General features: G+C 38.2%; 1 protein-coding gene across 1 annotated transcript; it reads right to left on the bottom strand.

The window, feature by feature from the left end:
- Positions 1–298: 298 nt before the first annotated feature.
- Positions 299–26,123, bottom strand: vapal (VAMP (vesicle-associated membrane protein)-associated protein A, like). The gene is made up of 6 exons (XM_055201195.2): positions 25,966–26,123; positions 19,558–19,710; positions 19,334–19,437; positions 18,978–19,058; positions 1,262–1,441; positions 299–1,182 (listed from the first exon to the last, which is right to left on the bottom strand). Exons 1-6 carry the CDS (start codon positions 26,021–26,023, stop codon positions 1,021–1,023), a joined length of 738 nt encoding a protein of 245 aa, XP_055057170.1. The 5' UTR covers positions 26,024–26,123; the 3' UTR covers positions 299–1,020.
- Positions 26,124–27,121: the final 998 nt, after the last annotated feature.

The following is a 27,121-nucleotide window of genomic DNA, read 5'->3' on the forward strand; positions in this document are numbered from 1 at the left end:
CACGGACACACACACAGACACAGACAAGAAGTGCCTAATCATAAGCATATTCCACATTTTAACATAAGTGTTTTAATGCAGTGACTTGCACTGGTCTTGGTCTTGACTTGGTTTAGGGTCACATATAATTCATTAGACAGATGCGCTGTACAAATAACTGGATTGTAAAATAAAAAGTTTTTCATTAATTGTTAAAAGTACAAAACAAGAACAGGATGATGAAAACAATAAGAGGTGTGAATATAATTGCAAATAGATTATTTCACAGAGAGCAAAATAAAGGACACGCAGGCTGAACTTTCTATTTTTACTTTTAATTTCTTGAACATCATCTAGTATGAGACAGTAAAGACATCTGTGAACATTTGTGGAAAAAATGCTCTGTTTTGAGAGAAAGGACATTAATAATATAATTAATTAAATGATAATAATAATAATAATTACAGTAATAAAACAGTCTGCATTGGTATTGTTAGGAACAGACAAGGAACAACTGTACATAGGAAGGAGGCACCTGTGTCGCCCGTCCAACTGTTGACATCACCACTAAGCTAACCGTGAAGGGACAAACTTCAAGGTCGTCCGGGACAAAAGGATTTAAAGGTCTTTGTTGTGGTTGACTGAATGAAAGATTAAATGCCTTTAGACTTTTCAGTTCATCATAAAACATAACAGAGTTTTGGGGGAGAGTTATGATGCTAGAAATCAACTGGTCTTAACTCATCAGCGTCTTTCAGATGATCTTGTGTTTCTCAAAATACTCTCAGTTCGTCTTCAACCCTCCAATACAATCAGTTCATGGACTCAAGCAATCAACAGAAAATAGGAAACAAACCATAAACAGTCTTTCTGTCTCTTTTGTACTGATAGTGTTGGCCCCTAGAGGACGGGACGCTGATTCTACATAAAGGGGTCCGTGATGATGCTGCCCAAACTATCGCTGATATGGTCACGTCAACAGAAAGACTCTTTCATCAGGCTCGTGTGATCGTTCGCCGCGTCACATCCCGCCGCCTACGCCTACAGGATGAACTTTCCGAGGAAGAATCCGATGAAGATGGCTGCTATGACGACCAGGAGTGAGGGAAGTGAGCTTACGGTGGACTCTCGGCCAATTAGAGAGTTGGAGTTAGACGTTGGGGGGCCACTTCGTTGGATCTTTCGCAGTCTCAAACCTTCGTCCTTAAAATAAAAAAACAAAGCGTAATGAGTAAATATACGAACAAACATGTATGAATCTTTTCAATAAATCAGTATTTACCTTTAACTGGCGGTTTTCTTCGCTCAGCTTGCTAACCTCCGTCTGGTAACGTTTGCACTCGTCCAGGATCTTCTTCATCTCAGAGTCATCCATGGCAGCGCTGATGCCTTTAGGTGCCCCCAGCCCGTCCACTTTAGAGGAGTTGAGCGTGGGCACAGCTTTAGCTGCATCAATGTCATTCTAAAAACATGAACATGTAAAAGGAAAATGTTCACACAAAGATTCAAATTGTGTCATTCATCCAAACCGGTATGACTATCATTTATTCACGCCCTGTTCTCTTCTAGGGGTGTAACAATATTTTGCGATACACAGTGCTTTAAGTGGCCCAAAAGAGGTGCCGGTACTCTATTTTTTTTTTGCTGACTCGACTCCTATATTGAAGGGGTTTTATATTTAGCAGTCAACAGATGACCTTGTAAAAAATAATTAATCCTTTTATAAAATTTGTGGATTTGCTTGAGCTAGAAATAGCTACTGAACATAAATAAAATGTGCAAAAGGATTTTGAAAAAAATACCATTAGAAAGAGCTACTGTAGAAAGAGTTTTTGAACATAAATAAAATGTGCAAAAGGTAGATATGTGAGTAAAATTTTCAGCATGGTTAAATGCTAAAACTAGTTGTTCAGATAGAAAAAGCTTGAAAAAAAAAACATTAAAATGACACCAAGACCATGTCTATGTAGTCAAGAATAACAAAATACTGGCCATTTGAAACTCTAAATTCATTTATTTTGTCCCATTTTTTTCCCATTTTGCAGGTGGTAAAACTACTGTGCACGTCGTTCAAATTCATTGAAATTTCGTTTACTTTTAGTTTAGCAATTAAACTAAATGTCTATTACAATTTCAAGAATGTTTTCTGCACATCGCCTGAGGAAATCCGAAGTTGCGTCGAGGGGAACCAAACTGACAGCCGCGACAGCGGAGATTATCACGTACCTACAAGGCTTGCGTCTGACCTGTAGCTATCATTCTGGCTTGGTGGGATGTCAGCGAGTCCTCTGATTCTGACCTTGTTCTTTTACTACTCAGAGTCTAAAACAAGGAGGGCATATTACGTGTTCATTGTATTTTCATTTTAACCGAGCAGCAATGGTTGAGCGTTTCACACACAAACACACACCTCTCCAGCAGTCGCGTAGCTATGGGTGGGCCTGGGTGGGCCTGGGTCCACCCACCTGTCAGCTAGGCCAACCCACCTGCCTATCCAGTAAAGCCTATTAGTTATCCTAAAGAGTAAATTATGTTGCATTTATCACTATACTTGACCTATAAAATAAATCTTTTTTTTAACTCTTGTTTGCTATTATAATAAGGAATAAATTAATTTTGTAAATAGTAGTGCAATAAATAGCGCATTTCGAACAGCCTCCTGGCCCCTCCTACACCCCACATCATAGAAATTAACACCCGGTTTAAGGCTGACACGTAAGGAATAATAAAAGCTGCGCTGCTTCATTGTCTTAGAATGAAGGTCACGAAGAGCTTCGGTGAGAAGACTTTATTACAGCTTGATGGTGCACCCTTTAACATTACCGTTGAGGTTTCTGAACCTGAGATGTTGGTTCAGCAGCTAAAAGAAGAAAAGTCTTTGCAGATAACATTTGCGCCCATGAGCCTTCTGGTCTGAAAGTGTGTTCAGGCGCATTGTTGGTGCTTTGCTATTTTGAGGCAAATAAAATAGACTAGCCTACGCCACTGACCAACTAAAACCTGCCAATGGAGAAATATTGCTTTTGTTATTTAATGAGCGCATACGCGCCTATAAACGGCAACGCGCATTTGCTTATGCGCGGCAGCACACAAACGTTTAAAATATGAAAAATCAAAGGATTAAAATGTTAAAATGTTTTAAAGATTATTATTGAGTGTCTTGGACATAAATACGGACCGATTATGACGTTTGAAGGCGTAAGAAACTGCTTCACCTGTAGCCTGGTAAGTAATTAAATGTTTTGCTTTAAACAAATGCAAATATTGCATTTATTTAGAATTTTTTTAATGCTACCCCAAAGATTTATTATATATGATGACTTTGTACCCGTGGATATGATGAGATGAGAACCGTTTTTATGTTATGCTTACATTTCAAAACACCCACAGCGCTGTTCTAGTGCTGAAATTGCGTTTATAAATTATTTATTGTTACAAATAAACTATTTTTAAAGTACAAACCTTTTCTTGCACATTTGTAAATTATTCTTTGAGATTACTGATCATGTAGGCTATCCATACATTTACAATAATTAAAAGCCTGCTATTTTTACTTCCATTACTGAAAGAAAACGACTTTTAAAGGTTTAAATGAAGAATTTCGTTGAAAAACGAGAGAACTCCGTTTTTAACATTTTTATCAAATTATTATTATGTTATGAGGTTATTATTTTGTTTTATAGTGCTACTTAGCTGTATTTTTAAAGTTATGAAGGTTTAAATCAAAACAAACCAACCGCAGTTGAATTGATATTAATTGGAATGCAAACCAAAAAACGAGATTTCTTTTGCAACTAAACTTTTCAAATACCAACAAATTTAAATTAAGTATTTAAAGTATTTTTAAAGTAGGCCTAAAGATTTTCTTGCATATTTGTAAACTATTCTTTGAGATAACACGGATCATCTGGGCTATCAATACAGCAATTAAAAGCCTGCTATTTTTACTTGAATGATCATGACTGAAAGAAAGCGACTTTTAAAGGTTTTAATACCAAAGAATAACAATTTAATTACAAATAAAAACAACGCATTTTTTAATATCAATCTTAAACTGGTGGTCTTCTTCCTCTGCTCAGTTTTTTAGTTTACAAATTCTGCCAAATGGAATCGGGATGGCGCAAGCGCCACTGGCTTGTAAAGGAGATGAGACTCTTATTGGTTTATTGCACATTGCGCTTAAATTGTTAAAATAGGGCCCATACAGGCTTTTGTTCTTATTAAACGGTCATATATTGAAACTGGTGTAGTTGTGTGTTTGTATATTTTGATAACAGATGCTTTTTTGGTTAAGGCCCACCTGATTTTTTCTGGACCCACCCACATTGTGAATCCTGGCTACGCTAGTGCTCTCCAGAGCACGTTGACACTGACTGAAGGACGCATGCGCTTTTAACTTGTAAACGCAAGGGTGTATGGGTAATGTAGTCTCTGCTCTCGGTGGAACGAATTAGGAAGCGTACATTAAGGGCGCTCTGAAAAGCGGCAGCGCAGCCAAATGATTAAATTAAACCTCTGATTTTTAAACAGATGAGCGTTCCGGTACGCTAAAAGCACGTTCTGGGCGCACGTAGAGGTGGTGGTACGCTCAAGAGCTATTTTTAGAAGTGGCGGTACTGAGTACCGGGGCGTTCCGGCCCACTTAAAGCACTGGCGATACACACTATAATATCCATCCGAAATCTATTCTGAATTGCAAAGGTGATTTTATGCACAGCTCTTTCATGTACTACAGCTCTTTGATCATTAGAAAGTCCTTATCAATCTAAAATAACTTTGAGTTTGAGTCATTTATAACATGCATTTGAAAAGGCAACACTCGCCAAACATAATCATTACAAATATTCTTTATTATCATAAAAATACCTGAAAATGTTTGAATATCTGCATGTGGACTAATGTTAACTTCTGTATTCACAGGAGGAGGAAAGTCATATGCACTCTAAAAATGGCTGGGTTATTTTTGACCCATAATGGGCAAACATTGGACAGAACACGTGCTGGGCCAAAAACCACCCAATACTGGGTTGTTGTTATGCAACCATGGGGTATAATAACCCAGCAGTTGGGTTAAAACAACCCAGCACTGGGTCAATTTTCAACCCAGCACGTGTTCCGCCCAACATTCACTCACCATGGGTCAAAAACAACCCAGACATCCCTAGAGTGTGGGTTTAAAAAAACAACCTGACGATGTCTAAATTATGACGGAATTAAATGTATAACACTCATAAACCACTGAAACACTAAAAAGTGTGAAACCCCAAAGACGAAATGAAAGTATCAGATAAATCTGAAGTTTAAATAGTATGAAGTATAGTGCAGTTTATAGTGACATGCACCATTTCTTTCAGTATTTCAAGGTGAACAAGTTGTATTTTGTATTCTATACAGCATTTCCCCAGTGTTATAGATCTTACATTTTCAGTCAAACGTTCAAATATAATATCTCAGAGAATGCAGTCATTATATATATTTTCCTAAACCCCTGATTATAGGGTCCAGAATTCAGAAAAATATCAGTCTATACTAGTGGTGTAACGGTTCTCGGTAAAGAATCAAACCGTCCTGTTATTCTCCTACGGTTCGGTGCGCACATGCACCGTGTTTGATTTGTTGTTGATAGCACGCGATCGCAGGTGAGACCGAAAACAGCACACATTGCCTTCTGTGTTTAAAGGGGCCATGGCGTGAAAATGCTAGCATTGCCACCCCGTAGGTGTGAGCAAAAATAGGTCATTGAACTGATGTCATAAGGATATCTTATTAGAATAATACCGCCCCCTTAATGTACACTATCCAACCACAACACTGCCATTTAGTGCAGAGAGAAAGAAAGAGAGAAAAAATAATTCACAGCACAATTGAGTTTGAATTGCATCAAACCATCATCATTGTGATCAGTGTTTGCACTTCATCAGCTCATTTGCATTTTAAAAGACACACCCAAAATGACACATTTTTGCTCAAACCTACAAAGTGGCAATGCTAACATTTTCATGCTATGACCCCTTTAAATGTTAACAAACTGATCTTCTTGCAAAAAAAACCTTGAAGATAGTGACATAGAATATAAAAAGTAAGCTATTTTATGTTCATTTTGAAGTGCACAGTAATGTTGGTACATGTATAATAATGCAAGTGCTGTTAAGCAGTGGCTGCTGGTCACTAGGGGTGCCGCCCCCGAAAGTTGGCCAGAGAAGAAAGCTACTTTAACATGTTACAAAAAAGTTAAATATATAATGCAAATCAATACAAAATAAAATCGTGTAGTTATACTATTTCACTGTTAGTCATGTTATCATTTATTTAAAATAATAAAAAATCCAAACAGAGTTTGTTGTGTGTGTTATGTTTGTGTGTCTGGGGCGCACCCCTAATGAGTGTCTATGTAGGTCAGTAAAAAGGGTAAAAACATGTGACCTGAGGCTGAGCTCTAATTGGCTGGTTTCAGATCCGCCCTTACAATTAAGCCTCCAGTATACAATGATAATGAAATGAAAATAATGTAAATACTATTTGTCAAAATGATAACTGTTAAAGTATTTTTTTTAAGTATACACGATATTTTTCACACAATTGACTTATCTGTATAGCACTGTTTTCACTGTCCTCAAAACGTGCTGATGTCTTCCTTGTTCTATGAAGTCCCTCCTTTAGAAATACGTAACAAGTTCTGATTGTGTAGTTTGTTTAGTGTGTTGTGATTCGATAGCATTTAGCTTAGCCCCATTCACTCAACGGCACCATCCAGAGAGAAAGCTAGAAGTGACCAAACACATCAACGTTTTTCCTATTTAAGACGAGTAGTTATACGAGCAAGTTTGGTGGTAGAAAATAAACCGTAGCGCTTTTCTGGGCGGATTTAAGAGAGGAACTGTGTTTGATGGCGTGGTGGCGCTTTTGGGAGTACTTCGACTCGCCTGAAAAGTCTGCTCCCCTTCTCATAATGGGAGAGGAAGGGTGTTACTGCGCCGAGTCGAAGCACTCCCATAAGTGCCATTACGCCATAAAATATAGTTCCTCTTTTAAATCCGCTTAGAAAAGCGCCACGCTTCATCCTGTACCACCAAACCTGCTCGTACAACTACTCGCCTCAAATAGGAAAAACGCCGACGTGCCCGGTCACTTCCAACTCCATCTCCCAAATGCACCATTGAATGAATGGGGCCAAGCTAAATGCCATCGAAGCGTCGCAGCGCGCTCCAGCGCTTACGTGCACGCACACAGATGATAGAGGGATGTATCAACAGTTCTTAGTTAAGGTAATAACATATTTTAATATTGAAAATGAGTAGACTATTCCTTTAAGCTTACTATGGTTGCAAAGCAGTTGCTTTTAAAATTATTAATCCTGTTTGGAGAGAGATGTGACAAAATGTCAGTCATCGTGTGATAACGAAAATATAATATGGCTAACTTACATGTCAGTGAACAGGCTGTAAACTGTTGGCTAAGTTACAGACACTCGTGAAAAACTGATGCTGATTATCTGGGAAACTTTCTAACAGCAGTCAAGTTGTCATTGTTTGTGTCAAAGTTGTGCATTTGTTGTAACATTAAAACAGGAGATCAGACTTACTCTCTGTGCTGCTCAAAGTGATGCTCGGAGCTCCATTCCTCTGTGAGTGTGCGAGGCTATGCTTTTTTATTGGTTGTTGCGTTAAATCTTACCCAGATACAACAGTGCTATTTCCTGATTGGCTGTTGTGTAGCCTCTTTCTTTTATTTTGATTGGGTGATAGAACTCCAGGGAAGACGGGCTTAAGAGAGAGAGCTTTGCGACCAGATACATTTTGAGCACTGCAGGATATTAAATATATGATAAATAGTTTTTAGTGTGGCCGGAGTGCATGACTAAAGACTGAAAGCACGGCTATTATCAGACCGGCCTTCGCGGCCTTAAAACACTACCGGCCCACCGGGAAAAGTCCCGACTCTCCCGATTGCCACTCCGCCACTGCTAACTAGGGTTTAAAAAATGGGATCAGAAAGAACGTGGCCTTTAATACAATATTAAGGGAAATAACTTACAGTTATGATTTTTTGTCTTAATTGTGCTGCTCTTTCAAAACAAATCTGTTTATTTGCATTGATGCATAATAGATGGATGGTTAGATGATGGATGGATGAATGTGTGGATATCTATCTATTATAGGCAGATATATAAACAATATCCACCTTTACTATATAGACAGAATTTTATTGAATTATTTGTGTTTAAACTAGGGCTGTCAATAGATTAAAAAAATTAATCTAGATTAATCGCATGATTTCATGAGTTAACTGCGATTAATCGCAAATTAATCACACATTTTTATCCATTCTAAATTTACCCTAATTTAACACTTTTCAGGTTTTTAATATTCTAATCATATATACATATATAGATGCTTTATGCAAATGTATGTTAACAACAGCCTGTTTACATTTTAACAGAATCACCAGCCATTGTTTTGTATATGAATTTTCCTTTCAGAAGATTTTTCTTTCTCCATTTTTGTTTGCTGCTGCATCATTTGTGACCTGTGCTGGCAAGTTGAGTCGGAATTAGCAAATTTATAAAAAATAGTTGTTCATATTTTGACATTCTCTATTAAAACATAGAACAATGCATGATTTGTTAACAAAATATGACAGAACTACACGTGTTTGAAGTTGAAAGAGTCAAATTACCACAAACATTTCCACATCCATACAGTATATTACCACATCAATACCTTAAAATCACTGGTAAAACTAATAGATTTAGCACACACAAAGCAAAAACATCATCAATGTATGTTCAACTTTTTTTCCTTTTGTTTGATTGACATTGAGACAGACTGCTTAAAATCTAAGTGATCTAATATAATGTTACACATCAGATAGTTTTACCCAACAGTTAACCAACCATTTACTTAAAACATAACAGATTATAGAGCCTACCTGCGTGAATTCTTATCAAAACAGATATTTGTAAAACTGTAATTTTGTGTAGATGTCTATATATCCGGGTCGCGCACTCGCGCGTCTGTGTGCACGCGCTTCAGATATCAGTCAGTCAGCGTGAGGAGATCGCTTTTGAGTCTTGTCGCTCTTAATAACTCTTTAACATTAATCAGGTACCGAACTTTAACTCTCTTAATGACTCTTTTAACATCAAGCAAGTCCTGCAGTCTATTTTCTAAGTCATGCATAAAAGCGAAACCAAAATGAATTGAGACGCATCTTTGTATTAGATTAAGCATTAGGAGGACGGTAACGTTACACCTCTCAGACGTATAAATAAAGATCATATCAGATGTCCAACGAGCATTTAGAGCATTGGATTTGGTAGACAATTTGCTTAATGTTCTTATTTCTATGAAAACCTTTTACTCATTTAGAGAGAGTCACATTTGTCTGCGTCTCTGTTCATTCAACTATGGGCTGGACCAAGGGTCAAACAGAAATTGCGCGTTGCGTTAATCTCCGTTAATAAAATTAGTGGCGTTAAAATGAATTTGCGTTAACGCGTTATGAACGCGTTAATTTTGACAGCCCTAGTTTAAACCAAAATTTTTAGCAGGCGTTACAACAAAGCTTCTGTTTGTTACAATTAACCCCATCTATGGGGTAAGTTGTAACGTTTGCACTGGAGTCATTTGTGGTGTAACTGTATGATAATGGTAGGTCACACAAGCAAACTTTAAGTGTTCATTTGAAGCAGAGAAGTGTGTGTTATTGGGTAACTAACTTATCTACCTTAAATGTTTTTTAAATGATAGAGCCAAAGTCAAAAAGTGTTAGGTTGGGCCAGAGGGGCAACCTTCCAATCAACCTTGCCAATACGGAAGTGATTTAAAAAGCATCAACTGGCCGCTAGAGGCAGGCTCCAAAAGGGAGTAAATTCCCATAGACCCCCATGTTAAAATGGCTAAGTTTACTGTAGAAAATAAAATGTTTACAGCCTGGTACAAAAAGTGTTTTTGGTCTATATGGGTAATTTTGCCCTTCATGACAACTGTGAGGGGGGTGAATTTTTTTGTAACTCATCCATTTAAATTATATAAAAGTTCTGCATAATTAAGGGGTGTGGCCGCTCGAGTGACTTTTGAACTGCCACTTCTGTCACTAGAATCGGGCTAGGGAGTGTGGTTTCAGCAACCAGCCACCTCAGCTTCACCTACGCCCCCCTCTTTACCCACTTTCGGATATCCGCGAGTGATGCGCGTTGACGCGTGGGCAAGGTGGCAACGGCAGGCACCGCCTACTTTAAGCTTCAAAAACGATCTTCAGAAACCTATGGGGGATGTCATGGACACTACGTCCATCTTTTTTTTACAGTCTATGGTTGTGCCCCGCTCTCCCCTACTCATGTTTTATATTTTAGATGAGGGAAACATGGGTGAATGTGATTTCACCAGGAGGGATGTGATCCTGGATCAACACCATTGTTGGTCCTGGATCAACATTTTCATTAACCAATAAGATTGCAGGATTAGGATTAGGGTTTATGTTAGATTTAGGTCTAGGATTGGATTAGGGGCTTTTAAAAAATACCCCTCAAACTATTATTTCACACTAATTTGAGGGTTTAAAAATGGTTAGGGTTAGAGTTAAGGGTAGGTTGGGGTATCTTTGATTAAAACGTTGATCCAGGATCAACAAAAAATGTTGATCCAGGATCACATCTTACTTGGTGAAATCACGGCGACCGGAAACATGCCTGCATAGATATGACGAAATGAAAAGTTTTTTGGTAGACAAAATACTTTGTAGGAATTCTGTGATTTAAAATGCACAAAGCAGAAGCAATAATACCCAACAAATGGAGAAGGGACGGCTCTTCCAATTACATTTAATATTTATGTTATTTTAATTTTAGGGTGCATATTTATAAAACAATTTTATGGATGGTAAAACTTACAGAAAAAGTAATTAAATATTCAAATAAATGAAACTTAAAAATAAAAAACGTTATGACAAAGTATTGCTGTTTGCTCAGGCAAAGCAGGAATGTTAACTGTTTAAATATTAAAAATTAAGAAAATAATGTAAATATTCTTTATAAATATTATTTATAAAATAACATGTTTGAAGAAAAGTAATATTTTTTTCTGTTTCAGCTGATGACATTTATTAAATAAACCTAAGGCTGGACGATATGGCAAAAATTTCATGCCCACAATGAATGGTTCTACATACAAACTTCTATGAAGCCTTCTCCTATAAAACAATATAATATTTTTAAAAAAACAAAAATGGTATAAATAAACTGATGTTCATCTTTAATTTGTATTTAGCCTTCATACAAAATGACATGTAAGCTCACTGTCAAATATTTTTTTAATATTAAAAAACTTTAAAATGCTTTAATGCAGAGGTTTGAAACTAATAGATTTCTTCAGGCACAGTAGTGACTGACTTTCATAGTTCCATAGTTTAGATCTATTTGCTATGATAGAAACATGTGGAAAAATAAAAGTGAAAGTGACCATAAAATTTTTGAATGGTAGTAGGTTAATGTTACACAAGATAGTTGGACAGAAAAATTAATATTAAATACGAAATACCATCAAAATTTAACTTTTTCCATGTTTAAGTGGGTCCCCAGTGCTTTAATCAACCTATTAACCTATTATAGCAATTTTAACTTGCTATAATACATTATCTATATGATTTTGAGCTAAAACTTCACATATGTACTCTGGGGACACCAAAGATTTATTTTAAATCATCTTAAAAAAGTCTTGTGAAATGTCCCCTTTAAAGCTCTATTTGTAATTGCATAGCAAGCTACATAATGATAAACTACCCTACTAAATAATATACATATTATACTCATAACAAGATATTGTTTGCATATTTCTCATCTTTCCCCTTTTCTAACCTGTGCACCTGATGGCTTAAGCCTATTTTTCTCACTGATTATTATTAAATTATTGTCCATCCCTTAATAAACAAAGATTGGTTGACAGCTGAAAGATTTTTGTCACATAACTTAAATGAACGAAAAGGTTTTATTTTTAGCTTTTTTTACTGTTATTGTCAGTAGGGATGCACAGATACCACTTTTTTGGAATATGAGTACGAGGACTTGCATTTCAGTACTTGCCGATACCGATACAGAGTAGTTAATTAAAAAACATGATTTAAATTTACAGGTAACAGCTTTAGTCATATAATTTAACAAAAAAGCAAGGGACTAGTTTTCCAGTTTGTTGTAAACTCTGCCTCTTTGGACAACACAAGAGGCATTAATCCCTTACACACCGCTCAAACATAGACATTTCTCAGACCGTGGTATTGATCCCCGGTATCGGGGGACTTTTAACGAGTACTTTAGAAAATGTGGTATCGAGTAGGCTTGTTGCGATAGACGGTGAAACGGTGATGACCGGTGCTTCAGCCTCTCACCGGTTAGATCACTTGCCCACCGCGACACTGTTTTTCACCGTCGTTTTGATATTTTCTTGTAATTAAATCATTTAGTTTCGTTAGAGAGAGCAAACACTTACAACTGAATGTGTCTGCTGCCTGAATTCAGCGGAGCTGAACACGCGTCATCACAGAGCAGCGGCTGCGGGTGTCAGATTTAATTTATTCCTGTCAGACTGCGGCGAGCAGATGATGACGGAAGCCGCGTGCTTACTCATTTTTGTTATAATATACATATATGATGTTTAATATAAGCAAGATTGTTTTGTTGTTGTGTTTTTTATTAAGAATAATAATAAACCCATCATTCAAGCAGCGCTTTATGGAGGAATAGCCGGTTGCTCTGCTTGGGACTGGCGGGTTTCTGTCAGAAGTACATGCGCACATTGACTCAAGCACTTAAACCAGCTCTTGCACTCGCATTTGCACGCAAATTCATACGCGATTTAACGCAGCGTACACAAGCGCTGGATTTAAACAACAGTTGCATCTAATTCAAAAGTGAAAGTAAAATGCGCACGTCTGTATGTGCATTTATAAGCCCCTCCCACCCGGTGAAACCGGTATCACCGGGTTTGTGACGCGCTGATTTACCGGTGGGAAAATTCTGTCACCGCAACAACCCTAGTATCGAGGCCGGTGCATCCCTAATTGTCAGAATTATCTTATTTTCTGGTTAGTTCTTTGGCCACTTCTAGATTCTTCGCAAGGAAAACAAGCATGTCAACATGCTCCTCTGTCAACCTGATCTGCCTAGAATTGCATATAAAGTCTGATGTGTTGAACAGATGATCTGATGCGCAGCTTAAGGCTGGAATGCACAGGTACTGTCTGGCTAATTGTGCAAGAGACGGAAGTGTGGCTGCATGGTCCTTCCACCAGGCAAGCGGGTCTTCAGAAGCACTTATCTCTTGCATGTCTTTGTACAACAGGAACTCACTCCGAAGTTTGTTAGCAGGAGATGCAGAACTACTACCCTCAGCCCCAGCAGCCCTTGCTGACTCACCCATCTTTTCAGATTTGATGGTGGACAACAGACTTTTTAAGTCTGTTTTACCTGCTGCTTGGGACTTGTTCCTCTGGCTGTTTTGGAGCTTTATCTGAGTTTTGTGAAAGTAATGCTTTCACTTCTTCTTCCAGGGTAACAAACGTGTCCTTAAATCTTGGGTCCAGGAATGTTACAGTGTTAAGAACAGTGTCCAGCTGTCTGTTTTTGTATCTTGCTGTGAAGTCTGTTTTTATTTTGTCTTTCATGTCACACAAAAGATTGCATTCGCAATCCTTTAAGGTCAGAAAAGAAAGTAGTTTCCATTTCAGAGGCAGCACAGAAGACAATATGAAATTTTTCTCTTCAGCTAATGCATTGGCGAAGCTGCTGAGTGGCCCCAGGACAGCTCTAATAGTTTCTATTGTTGCCATATCCGAATCTTTAGGCATCAGATGACAATTTTTGCCATTTTCAGCCAAAACGGCACAGACAGCTTGTTGATGTAAACAGAATCTGTCCACCATCTCAAAGGTAGAAATCCAGCGTGTAGGCTCATCGTGAATGAGGTCTTGCTCGGGCAGCTTCAAGTTTTTCTGTTTCTCCTTTAAGCTTCTCAACATTCTGCCTGACCTGGAAAAGGCAGACACAGTCTTACGAAGTCTAGACAAACAATTTGAGACACGGTCCAGCCCTAATGCCTTGCCTACAGCCAGATGAAGATTGTGGCCAAAACATGGCATCCAATTGTAGCTTGCAAATGCCTTTTTGTTGTTAGAGGCATCAGTGGTTATGCCGGCCATTTTTGACAAGTCCAGTCCCCATTTCTCTGACACAATCTCCACCAGGGCTTCATGAAGACTGTCTGATGTATGATCCGAATATAAAGCTGAACACCCCAAACACCAAGACTGCATTTCCCAGGATTCAGTTATGTAATGGATTGTGACTGTCATGTATGCATCAACTGCCCTGCTTGTCCAGATGTCAGTGGTACAAGCAAAGAATGGCTGATGTGCAAGTTGTGCCTGAATAACATCCCTGGTCTCAGTGTACAGCTGTGGGATTTCATTACACATGAAATGATTTGTTCCAGGCATGTCATATTTTCTGTCCAGCTGCTGCACAAGGTTCCGAAATCCACTTTTCTCAATTGTATATATAGGCACCTGATCAATACATATAAACTCAGCTACTGCTTTGTTCAATCGTTTTGCATCTTTTGAATCTTTATCATATTTTGTGTGGCTTTTAAGCAAAGTTTGAGGGGAAAGCTCGCTCAACTGGGTGGTTGCTGATTCTGTAGGCACCTGTTTGTTTGTCTGTGGAGGAGAAGGACAAATCATGCTTATATTTGAATACCTATACATGTACCATTTTAGTTTGAGCAGTAAGCTATTAAAAAAAAACGAATTAATTGGCATTTTTTAAATCTAAACGAAATGAATAGAAACCTATAAAATGCACTAGACCAAGATGTTCTTCTATTGTTTTTTTGACAATGAATTAGTCACTTTAATAGATTTTGGGGTGGTTTCCCGGACAAGGATTAGCTTAAGTCAGGACTAGGTCTTAGTTTCATTAGGAAATATAACTCGTTTTAACAAACATGCCTTACTAAAAACATCACTTGTGTGCATTTTGAGGCAGAACAAATGGCACTGATGTTTTTTATGATATGTCAGTGCAGGTTGTTTTCAGTTTGGACAGCTCTTACATTTATTTTAGTCTAGGACTAGTCTAATCCCTGTCCGGGAAACCGCCCCATAATGATAACCATTTAATTATAGTAAATAATTAGATTAAGATTACAGTGTTATTGAAGCTTTTACATTAATTGACTTCATGTTTACTTTAATTTCTCAGATATCACTTTCCTCATTAAACTCGAACGGTGAAAGAAGTTCACCTGTTACTCATTTTACTTATATTTTTACCCAACCATAGTTTTAATAAAGCAACCATATTTGTTGTAAAACTTTAGTAACACAATTAATAACCAGTCTGTCAAACACCAGTTACCAGACTTTGATTTATTCTACGAAAAGATGATATAGGCTAATTATGATAGCAAATCACATTTGCTACCTGACGTTTTTTTAAATTCCTTAAAGGCATTTTAGTAGGGGTGTGCATTGGCACTGCCCTCACAATTCAATTCAATTACGATTCACCAGGTAACGTTTCAATTCAATTCAATTCTACGATGCATTGCGATGCATCAGAATTCTACTGTACACAACAAGGCAAATTTTTTATCCGTCAAGTAGTAAAGTCAAGTGCAACTATTCTCAACAAAACGGAAGCTTAGCAGCTTTAAGACAATGACAATTATATACCTGAGATGAGGATTTTACACACAGCTTAAGTCTTGTCTAGTTTCCCATTAACTTCATAGAATCCGAATGCTGAATCGTGCATGCCCGCATTGCGATGCATTGCCGAATCGATTATTGTTGACACCCCTACATTTTAGACAGGGATGCAAACTTGTCACCTTTCAGCTAGGTATGCTCCAATCAGGATTTTTGCAGCCGATACCGATTACCGATTTGTTATCTTCGTGATCGGCCGATACAGATTTTTTTTATGATATGCAAGCTCTTTGATGATTGTAACTGTTAACATTTTTTTCTAGATAAAGTAATACCACAGATGATGCCTTTGTTATATTACTTGCAGTAATTGGGTATATCATTGTGTTAATAGAGAATCAAATAAATATGCACAACAAATATTTCTTCTGCAAAGAGAAAGTTCTGTCATCATTTACTCATCCTCATGTTGTTCTAAACCTGTATGCTTTTTTTATTTTGATGAACACAAAAGAAGATATTTTGAGGAATGATGGTAAACACAGCAAATTGTAACCATTGACTTTCATGGTAGGAAAAAAATATTTTGGAACTATTGTGATAACTGATGAAGATGATATTTTGATAAATATGGTAAGCACACAGATAACAGTACCCATTAAATTCCATCATATACTTGTATTCCTACTATGTAAGTCTATGGTTACAATACACTGTGTGCATACCATCATTTATCAAAATATCTTATTTTGTGTTCATCAGAAAAAAGAAATTCATACAGGTTTACAACAACATAAGGATGAGAAAATAATGACAGAATTTAAATTTTTGGGTGAACTATTCCTTTAAGAACTCTCTCCAACTAAACTTTGACTTTATACATTTATCTAGAGCAGGGGGGTGCCCGGCCCTGCTCCTGGAGGGCTGCCGTCCTGCAGACTTCGGTTCCAGCCAAGCTCCAACACACCTGTCTGTAATTATCAAGCAACCCTGAACACCTTGATTAGCTCCTTTAGCTCCTTTAGCTGTGTTTGATTGGGGTTGGAGCTAAAATCTGCAGGATGGTAGCCCTCCAGGAACAGGTCTGGGCACCCCTGATCTAGAGGGTACATGTAAACTGTACTTTCTAGATGTCTGGCCGGACTTTTCAAAGAAGCAATCCGCTACCGTTGGTGCAACCGGTACAGCCAGTCCCTACCTCGCACCAGGTTTCAAATCCAGGGCTAATCACCCGAATTTGAGTAAAAACCCTCAAAGATTCTGAAATCAAGAAAAGAAGCACCCATTCCGGGCAACAAATACTAGTTTTCATTTGGTCGCTGCATGAAATCTCACCAGAGATCTCAGCTTATGACAGGGCATGCAAATGCTCCTCAATAATGCAACGGTCATTCATAGACAAAAACAACAACATCATCTACGAAACACAAACCTGAAGGCCCCGTTTTCACCAAGGTCGGCCACAATAAAATCAACTTACAATGTTCGAACACTCAAGAAGACCGACAAAGACAAACTACATCAGCTAATCATAGGTGTGATTGGCAAAGGACAAAAAAGCAAGAAAATATACGGAACACCTACCACGACGTGGCGACATACATATGCACACATGCACGCACGCGCGCACACACACACACACATTTATATAAAATGAAATACAGTTGAAATATAATTTGGGCTCAAAGTTTATCGATCTGACTGGCCAATCGTCAATGCGTGGGCAAGTGCCACCCTGACCATTATGTAGCCTTGCCACTGCATCAGACTGAACAAAATCATTTTGTGCATTTAAAAGTAAATACATCAATGTGGTGCATTTTGAGAGTAAAAATAAGTGACTAGATCTATGAGGATTTTTATGTTCTTCTAAACAAATAAATGCCCTTTTAGTAAAATCTTTGGTTGCATATGGTAATAAGAAGGCACAAAAGCCACATACACAATTTGATAAATGGGATTCGCTATTGGTCAAAACATGTTTAACGTTTATAGAATAATTAGTGGGGGCATTTAATACAGATTAATTATTGATTACAACATTTGTTACTCAATTCAAATGTTATGACTTTCTGGAAAGGCAGTCAAGTGCATTTGTCTTTTGCATAGTTATTTTGGCACAGTCGAGCTACGCGTTTCACACACACACGCACAGGTAAACCAGATCCATGAATGTGTGTGTTTGTCATTATATTATTCTGTAATCACAAGCATTACTGCCCGATTCACAAACCATTAAGAGGAGCAAACGCATGCATGTGTTCGTCAGGATGACGTTGGATCTGATTCGCGTAACTTATATGCGTGCGTTAACATAAGTGATTACAGAATAATAATGCAAGCAAACGTTTTGACACAAACGCAACTTTATATTGATATTGCGAGACAGCAAATCTGATATTTACATTAACTGTTACTGGCATAGCCTGATTTGAAACGGACAGTTTTGTCAAAGCAGCAAACACCTGGCGGGTTCTCTTAATTTTCTTACTACTAAAATGCTCTTTGTCTCTGCCTATTCCTTCTATCCATGCCCAGCGCCACTGATTTAGGTCCTTTATCAATTAGGTTGTCTTACCTAGGCTTCATAAACTTACTCTTCATCCTGCTGACAACGTTAACTTCACTACGACTTCACCGCGGCCGCGCGGCATCTGTAGCTGGACCTCAGCCGCACCTCAAAGACCCCTCCCCATTCTACTTCTGATTGGCTAGTTTGTTAGTTTGGTTGAGGGTAAAAGATTTGTTCTCTCATACTATTTGTTGGCAAACGCATGTTTTTTTTTATTCGCTGCCAACAACACACGCCGGAGATCTGACTGCAAGCTCTTTGGTGAGCTCTGCTTTGAATGAAGTTCCATCGTGACAAATAAATAGACTAATGCGTAGTGATATGCGGTTATTTATAACGGTGCCTTGCAACCCCCCACCCACACACACACACACAAAAAATTGGATTTGCATGATTCACTAAAGCCTCATTTTCAGGTCGGAAAAGCCGGAATTCCGGATTTATCCGGAAGAATCACACCCCTGGCTAATTCATGGTTGTATCGAAAATGGAATAGAAATCGTCACCATTCAAGAACATCTGTGGCAAACGAATCAACAAGTTGACATGCACACGGAGACGTTCGGAGACGGAAGCACCTGGCGTTATGACAAAACTCTTTTGCACTCCACATAAACCATAATTATTTTTGATCAATTTTATGTATTCTTATTTCAGCTTAATGTGGCAGCGCAATTTCTGTTCAGTTCAGGGGTGAACGCAGTGTCACACATGCTTTACTTACCACTTTATCACTTTCAGATGGTAAATCAAAGAGGCATCTGAGTTTGGAATCCATGAGGTCGTCGGGTTTTGCGTCTTTCCACTGCAAATGATAGAAAGGCATTAAATTTATCTGCAACAGCCACATCTTGTCTACCTAGACAACAAGTCTGAAATATACCAGGATTTAAAACACAAACATGAGCGCACGCTCATAAATATACAACACTTTTAAAAGTAAAAATAATGAAGTGTGAATTGTGAGGTAAACAGACTATCTGCTGCCATCTGCTGTTTTCATCACAACGGTGGAAATACACACACACACACACACACACACACACACACACACACACACACACAAGTCAAAAGCATTACCATGGCTTCTGTGTCTGTCATGGCCGTGGGTGCAAAGATGGTCTGAACCATAAACTTGTGTTTGCTCTTCTCATTTGGATCATAATCAAAGGGCTGTAACATCACTGTGTGACAAAAACAAATATCAGAATATCACTGACATACACAATACTACACACATTACATTATCATATATTCTTTGATTATAATGTGATGTGTACACATCAGACGCTCTGAGTCCTGACCTGAGATGATGAGTGTGGCCCCGGGTTCAATGATGCCGCTGTTGGGCCGTACACAATATCTGCGTGGGGCTGTGGTCTTGACTTTAAAACACACTTTCCTGTCAGATGGATTTTTCAGCTTGAGGTTAGCAGTGACAACATCTGTGAACGGACCTGAAATAAAAGAAACGCATTTTAAATTTGACTTTAAAATCTATCACTAAATAACGCCAGTGACTCACAACACTGAGGTCAGCATCTACAGGGACACAGTAGGTATGTTTATATGCAACCAAATAATCCTTTTGTAATCGTATTGATGGCTAATTCGTATTGAAAAGCCTTCATGTAAACACCTTAATACGATTGAGGTCGATCAGATGCAAATTTGGATCGTATTGAAAGGAGTGGTGCACTCCCATCAATGATCCAATCAGCAGGAGAAAAATATGCATGTAAACATGTGAATTGTAGTATCGGATGCAAAAATACATTGTGCACATGCGCAGAACATTTGTGCTCAAGTTCACGTCTTATATTTACCTCTTATTTAAGGCAATGGCAACGCATTATTAAGGTAATGGCTAATGGGGTCAGGTGCTGTACATTCTACAGCGTTCATGTGTACTTTCATAACATTAGGTAGTACATAATAGTAATAAAATAGCGTTGTGCCTTTTGAAAAATGTGTTTTCATTGCCTATATCTGAAAACTTCTTAAGAACAACCTTCTTCAACTCAGCTTTGTACATGTATCCAGAGATAAAGCATGAACTCAACGACAGATGCTGTGCGCTGGGTGGGGTTGCCAAGTCCACTGCTTTTTTTTGTTTAGATTTGACCACTGTTTAATCTGTCTCCACGGGTTGTTTTTTATTCAACCTGGGAAGCCTCCTCACAGCTACAACCACACTCTGTAAGTTTCGTGTTAGGGTAGGAGCACACAGCCCCACCCATCCACTGCCTGCGCAGTCCGACCTGCTTTACGGCATACATCACATATTTACTGCCTGAGTGGAGTTAGCCAACAGCTAACAGTAGCCGTGTCCCAATTCAAGGGCTGCAACCTTCTAAGCATGCAACCTAAAAGATGAGCACTCAGTCTTTCAAGGTGACAGCCTCAGAAGTTCGCGAAGAGAACTGAAATGAGACGGTCTAACCTCCGGAGGACCCATAATTGGCGTCACCTGCTGCACGCGCCCACAGCGAAGACTTATTAAAATAAATATGGAATAAGAAAAATATTACTTTATTTTAGAAAATATGACACGTTGATGTAGAATATTATTAATACAAAAGATAACTTATAATACTAAAACATTCACAACACAAAAAATTTTTTCCTGATAAATACACTTTTATTTAATAAAGGCTTAATTGTTTATTTTAGAATATCCAGCCATTATATCGTCACTGCCCAATGAAACTCACGTATGTCCAAAACGGTTACTTTTCAGGAAGTGAAAAAAACACCGTATATCAAAAGCAGTTGAATGTAGCGTTTTCATACTTGGTACGGCATCTTTACATGTAACCATATTCTTGCCAGTGCAATGATATAATCCACATTTGACCAAAATTGAGTTTAAAAAGACATACGTGCATATTTTACAGTAACGGTGGTCGATACGCGTTCTTCCGATCTAGAATGGCCAAGTCGCGTTATATATTGACAGATGAATATGCTCAGTTTATTAAATAGCCTAGGTGTGGGTTGTTTATACATTGACCCGTGCATCACTGATTACAGTTAAAGGTTTTTTCACAAAAAAAATCCAGATAATTTACTCACCACCAATTAATAAAAAATAAAAATATGCACTTTTAAACCACAACTTCTCTGGTCCTGTGATGCGCCAGCGCGACCTCACGTAATTGCGTAGTGACGTAGAAATGTCACGTGTTACATATATGAAACGCACATTTGTGGACCATTTTTAACAATAAACTGACACAAAGACATTAATTTGTATCATTTGACATACAACAATGTCAAACGGTCCTCTTTGTCCACACTTGTAAACACTGGGGCGTAGTTTTGCAAACATCATCCGTGACCTCTTGACGTGATGACGTATTACGTGAGGTCGCGCTGGCACATCACAGGATCGGACATAGACGAGAAGTTGTGGTTTAAAAGTGCATATTTTTTATTTTTCTTGTCAAATATGACAATCGTTTGCTAGATAAGACCCTTATGCCTTGTTTGGGATTGTTTAGAGTCTTTTGAAACTCCATTAAAAAACTGTTAAGTGTTGAGTTAAGTGTTAAGCTTTGGGGTCCATTAAAGTCCATTAAAAGGAAAAAAAGGTTTTTAGGTTGGGGGGCTTTAAAACAGCTAACCATCTATTTGCTGAATTGCTCGTGTCCTTAGCAGACCCTCTGTAAAGCCTAAAACATAAAAAAAATTTGTTTGGTTCCGGTTTCCGACCGACCCTGCCAATTTATGTGCGACCCAAATTTATTTTATGAGCTTGGGGAATAAATAATACACATTAAATAAATACACAAATAAAAAAACTTATTTTACTATAATTTACCTTTTAGTACAGCACCGTTTTTGTAAAGCACGCGATGCAACGTCACACATCGTTGTCGTCACTTACAAAAGCACTGGTAACTTTTGGTGTGCATTCGAGATGCTGTTTCGTGCACAGCAACGTAATCTTTTGCCCCCGGCTAAAGTTGTAACTTACAGACCAAAAAAGACGAGCTGAACAACGATATGCAAGTGGGCATTTCTCTTCCAGAGAGCACAAACCAAGGCTCATTTTTGCGGACAGTAAGCGAATTATAATATTTGAATGTATGGTATTATGACCAGGGCTTGACACGAACACCCCATGCGAGTAGATTTCGGCCGTGGCGGGTAAGACAGCCAATCCCACTAGCCACTCTGGCAGGTTGAATATAATTTTTTTTATTGTAGTTTTCTTAAAAGTTATGCGAAATGATAAACAATACGCAATGCGACACTGGGAAACTACAACTCCCATGAGCAGTCTGCACCCAGCGCAACCAGGGGGGCAGGGTTTCATATTTTATTGAAGCAGCCCTGGGCACCGCCATTGGCTAGCGGACCCCCACCTGCTCTTAGCATTCCATTGACTCCCATTCATTTTGGCGTCACTTTGACAGTGAATAACTTTACATCTGAGGCGTTTAAAGACTCAATTTGTGCATCAATTATTTCTAAAGAAACACGAAAATGTATAAAATGCTCCATTACCTTGTATCTTACGTTATGGCCCAGTAGAAGCAGTTTTAGTAAAACTATGCTAACGATTGCGTCATAACCACGCGACTCTCTGTCGCACAGTAGAGAAATTACCGTATGGACAGGAGGAGAAGCGCATAGAGAATATGGCGTACTGGCGTTAAACTTAAAATAAATAAATACTATGCAAAATGACAAAGTAATTAATCAAAATACTAAATATACTTAATACAAAATGTACTCCTGTTCACGCTCGCCGTTTCTGCAAGATTCGGTGGGTGATTCAGATTTCTCTTGGCACAGCTATTAGAAGACTTACAATTGTCAGACAGGTTTGCACACATCACCAAGCTCAGTTTGATTGAGTCTGCGCAGTACGCCTGACCCCCCCAAAGTGTGTGCTTCTAATTGGCTTCACTTGTCTCCGTTGAATCCAACGGGGTCGCTGTGTCCATTTCTTTTACTGTCTATGAGCGCAATGCACAGAGACCATTTGTTGAGAGACGCGCACGCGATCAGCGGGGCGTTGCGGACAAAAGCGTCACCTTCCAGAGAGCGGGCGAGAGCTGATGAATTTACGAATGCACAAGAGGACGCAGTCTGAGCGCATACACACTTCGGGAAAGATAAAACAATTTCATGGAAGTGATTGAAGAGATATAAATTGCGTGCACACTCTCAGGGCAAGAGCGAAGAGAAATTCAGCGCATACCTGAATGCACACGAAATCCAAGGAAACCCGCCAGCTGAGAGGTTCACGCATCATTTTAATGTAACAATAATGCCCTCTCGACATTTGTCATTAAAAGTCTTAAATCACTTTTATCAGAAACCATGATCAAGCTTATAAAATACATCTGCATAAACTAGCTGACAGTAAAATTAATGTACATTTCTTGACAGTATTTACTGCTGTTGTTAATAAATATTTATTTAAAGTGGTTGTCGATGGGTTTTGTGTTTATCTTTTCAGTTTAGAATTAGTGTTTCTTCTACACCCCTGCTCTACTTTTAATATATTCAAGTTAATCTATTTATGCCTTATTTACTAGCATGTTTTTCATGCACCTAAATATATGATATGATCTATACTGATATACCAGCTATATACCAGCTAATAAATGTTGTCTTAATTTGGGTAGTCAGACTGCATTTGAAATTCAGTCTGCATCTAAATTAGCAAATAAATTTGCTCGAATAAAAGTCATTTTAGGATGCCAAAGTCAAGTTTAATCATATAAAATTGATTTTACCAGCAACAAAATTTTGGCCAGTGAAAATGCTGAGTGGCTAGTAACTTTGAAAACCAACTAGCCACTTTGGCTGGTGAGCAAAAAAGTTAATGTCAAGCCATGATTATGACATTTGTTAGAGTTCCACTTTTATAGTTTAGCCACAGGTTCACGCAAGATATTTTTCATATCATACTGTGTTTCCCACACATAAGTTAGACTAATTCTAGTTAGACAGATCCAACACCGGCCTCCACATGTTGCGTTTCGTTATTTATTTATTTTTTTACTTTAAAACACGCATTGTATTCGTTCAGCTGCATTTACTGTTCCTGCTCGCTCTCTCTCTCTCTCTCTCTCTCTCTCTCTCTCTCTCTCTCTCTCTCTCTCTCTCACACACACACACACCATTAAAAAGAGATAATCCGTGGAGACATGGCTCTGCGCTGCGTGAGATAAACACGCAATATAGCCAAAGTCACCTCAAATATATCCGCTGTTCAATTTAAATATTTAACAATTTCCTACCTATCCCTTGCTGCCACTGGAAAAAAAATAATAAAATAAAATAAAATCCCTACAAAATACGTACTGTGGATATGAAGTCATAACCCGCCATTGTTTACACATACAACACCGAGCTCGCCATTTGGCAGTTTAGAGGTATTTTGGTACAGATGTGTGAATGATGTCTTACTGGTAAAAGACTGAACGTCACTGTGTGTGGAAACAGCACAATTTTGTATTTACTGGTAAAATCATACTTGGTAAATGAAAGAGGCTACTGACTAACACATGACCAGAGACTTCAACATACTCCAATAAAACACACAAAGTCCTGCTACTGTCATCACTTTGTCAACATTAATCATAAACCAAACAACATATAAATCACACATCAACTCAAACACATCATTCAGGACTTGAGATGTGATGACAAGCAATCAGACTTGTTCAATTGATCTACACTGAAAAACACAATATCAGTGATTTGTCACTCGGTGTCAGAAAACAACATCACAGGCCCAACAAGTTCCTATATTTTGATGAAAGATTATGTATGCAAACAGAAGGAGTCATACCGGAATGACTCTGTCATGCACGTCAACACAACAGGTGAAAGGTAAATATGCAGTTCTGCTCTGTTTCAACAAAATGTACAAATTCACTTGCCACAATTTTATTCAGATTCTTCCTGAAGTTAGATTTAAACATTCAGAGAGAAACTGTGCCTTGAAGAAGAAGTGTGATGATGTCATGGGTGGTGTAATTCTGCACCAGGAACACAAAAAACTAACACATATCATCAAAGTCTGATCTAGCTCAATCAGATTAATCGGATACAGACTGCAGGATCTGATGTGTGTCTGATGATCAGAGAGAGGAAAAACAACACAACAAATACATATCCAACTTTTCTATATTCTTTTAGGCTTTCAAATTATCCATGTCGAGTGTTTCTAAAGCGGACAAACATGGTTGTGATGAGACAACACCACAAGTCAACCTAAATTCACTTTACAGGTAAAAGGGTAAAATCAGAGTAATGGAGGCAAAAAGGGCTCATAATCCTCTATAGACAAACACTGACAACATCATCAGAACAGCAGTCAACTCGTCATACACATATATGGTGTTAATATGTATGGTTTTGAATATATACCATAGTGTTCTTGGACTGCCACGTAAGTTAAACATGATAAGAAGTTGAAGTACTGTCCTATGACGAAACCACGTATCGCTGTACCCTGGTGGACCCACAGCTTCTGCCCGAACTGACACCTCATCCACACGGCCTAACTGCCCAAGAACGCTGTGGTGCAGAACCGGGCAGGAGCGTCCGTCCCTCTGCCCGTCACTCACTCGAGCCCGAGGATCTGGCGAGGCCCGCACTACTTTCAGGCTCGTCTAAAGCAAAACTAATGCAAAACCCGTTTACGTTTCACCAAACCCCACTGTTTTTCGTCACGACCATCTTACCTTTGAACCTCAGGTCGTTCGGAGGATCTAGGATCAGGACCTGCTCCAGTTTGGACATGTTTGTGGCCCGGGAGGAGACGCTTGATAGCAACCAACAGACGCGCGCGCGGTCGATCCGAAACGCTCAACTGAGTCACTTACTGCAGGGTTGCCAAATCCGTGAGACACATCAAAATGAGATTAAAACTCATCTCAACATTTTTTTTTTCAGATTTTCGACTGACTTTTATATGCATTTATACATTTCCTGATATTTGTTCTACTACAGCATTCTCTGATTATCTTTCAGTTTAATCGATGAAGTGTGTGTTGCATTATTTGTAAAATAAAATCATGCATTTCAATTGAGTCTTTAAGAGTGAATAATAAAATTGCATGCATAAATTACTGTATATGTAGGCTACTGTTGACCCAATTGCTTATGTTTACACTTTTTGGGAAATGGCAAACAGTGCAACAAGTTTAAAAATTACACTTATTGAGCGTGAAAACCGCGGCGTTGGCAACACTGCAGTGTCCACGTAAACGTTTGCGTCTATTTCACAATCAGAGTCGCTGAACTCAGTCTTATTAGGTTTAAGGTCACACAGCTTCTTCAATAACATTCTTTCACTTTAACGTCTGGAATTTATTTTTCTCCAGAACCTATAAAATGAACGTCAACGATTTTTTTTTGTCTTTTTTTTGGTCTTTTTTTTAGGAGATACTGTAAGGTCAGGGGTGCAACTCTGGTCTGGTGGAGTTTGGTAATATTCAATTTTAATTTCAGTTACAAAATAGACTACCATTTTATAATTCAACGCATTACAAAAACTGAAAAACAATTTTTGTATTAAATTGTTTTTTTTCTTTAGCTTATTTATTTATTCATTAGAAACTTACAAATCAGTTTTGCACAAGCCTGTGACACATTGACACCAACAACAACAACAAACTCACATTCTGCATCATAACTTGTTTAACTTAATGAATAATTAATGTTTTATGAATTTATTAACAGCAGAAGCCTCAGAAAGTTGCCATTTAAATATTGAAGTACATTTGGATGTGGTGCAAAACAAAAACTTTGCTGAATCAAAACTAAATCATTAAATTGAAGAGGGAAATTTGGGGTAATTTTTTGCAAAACGTGTGTGTGTGTGTGTGTGTGTGTGTG

This window comes from Misgurnus anguillicaudatus, chromosome 2 (assembly GCF_027580225.2).
Source record: "Misgurnus anguillicaudatus chromosome 2, ASM2758022v2, whole genome shotgun sequence".
Lineage (NCBI taxonomy): Eukaryota > Metazoa > Chordata > Actinopteri > Cypriniformes > Cobitidae > Misgurnus > Misgurnus anguillicaudatus.

Excerpts from the sequence above, each read along its gene's own strand:
- vapal (XM_055201195.2), bottom strand. The coding sequence starts at position 26,023 with ATGTCCAAACTGGAGCAGGTCCTGATCCTAGATCCTCCGAACGACCTG. Across the intron at positions 1,442-18,977 it reads CATCTGAAAGTGATAAAGTG|AATGACATTGATGCAGCTAA; the intron begins GTAAGTAAAGCA and ends TCATGTTTTTAG. Across the intron at positions 1,183-1,261 it reads AAGAAAACCGCCAGTTAAAG|GACGAAGGTTTGAGACTGCG; the intron begins GTAAATACTGAT and ends TTTTATTTTAAG.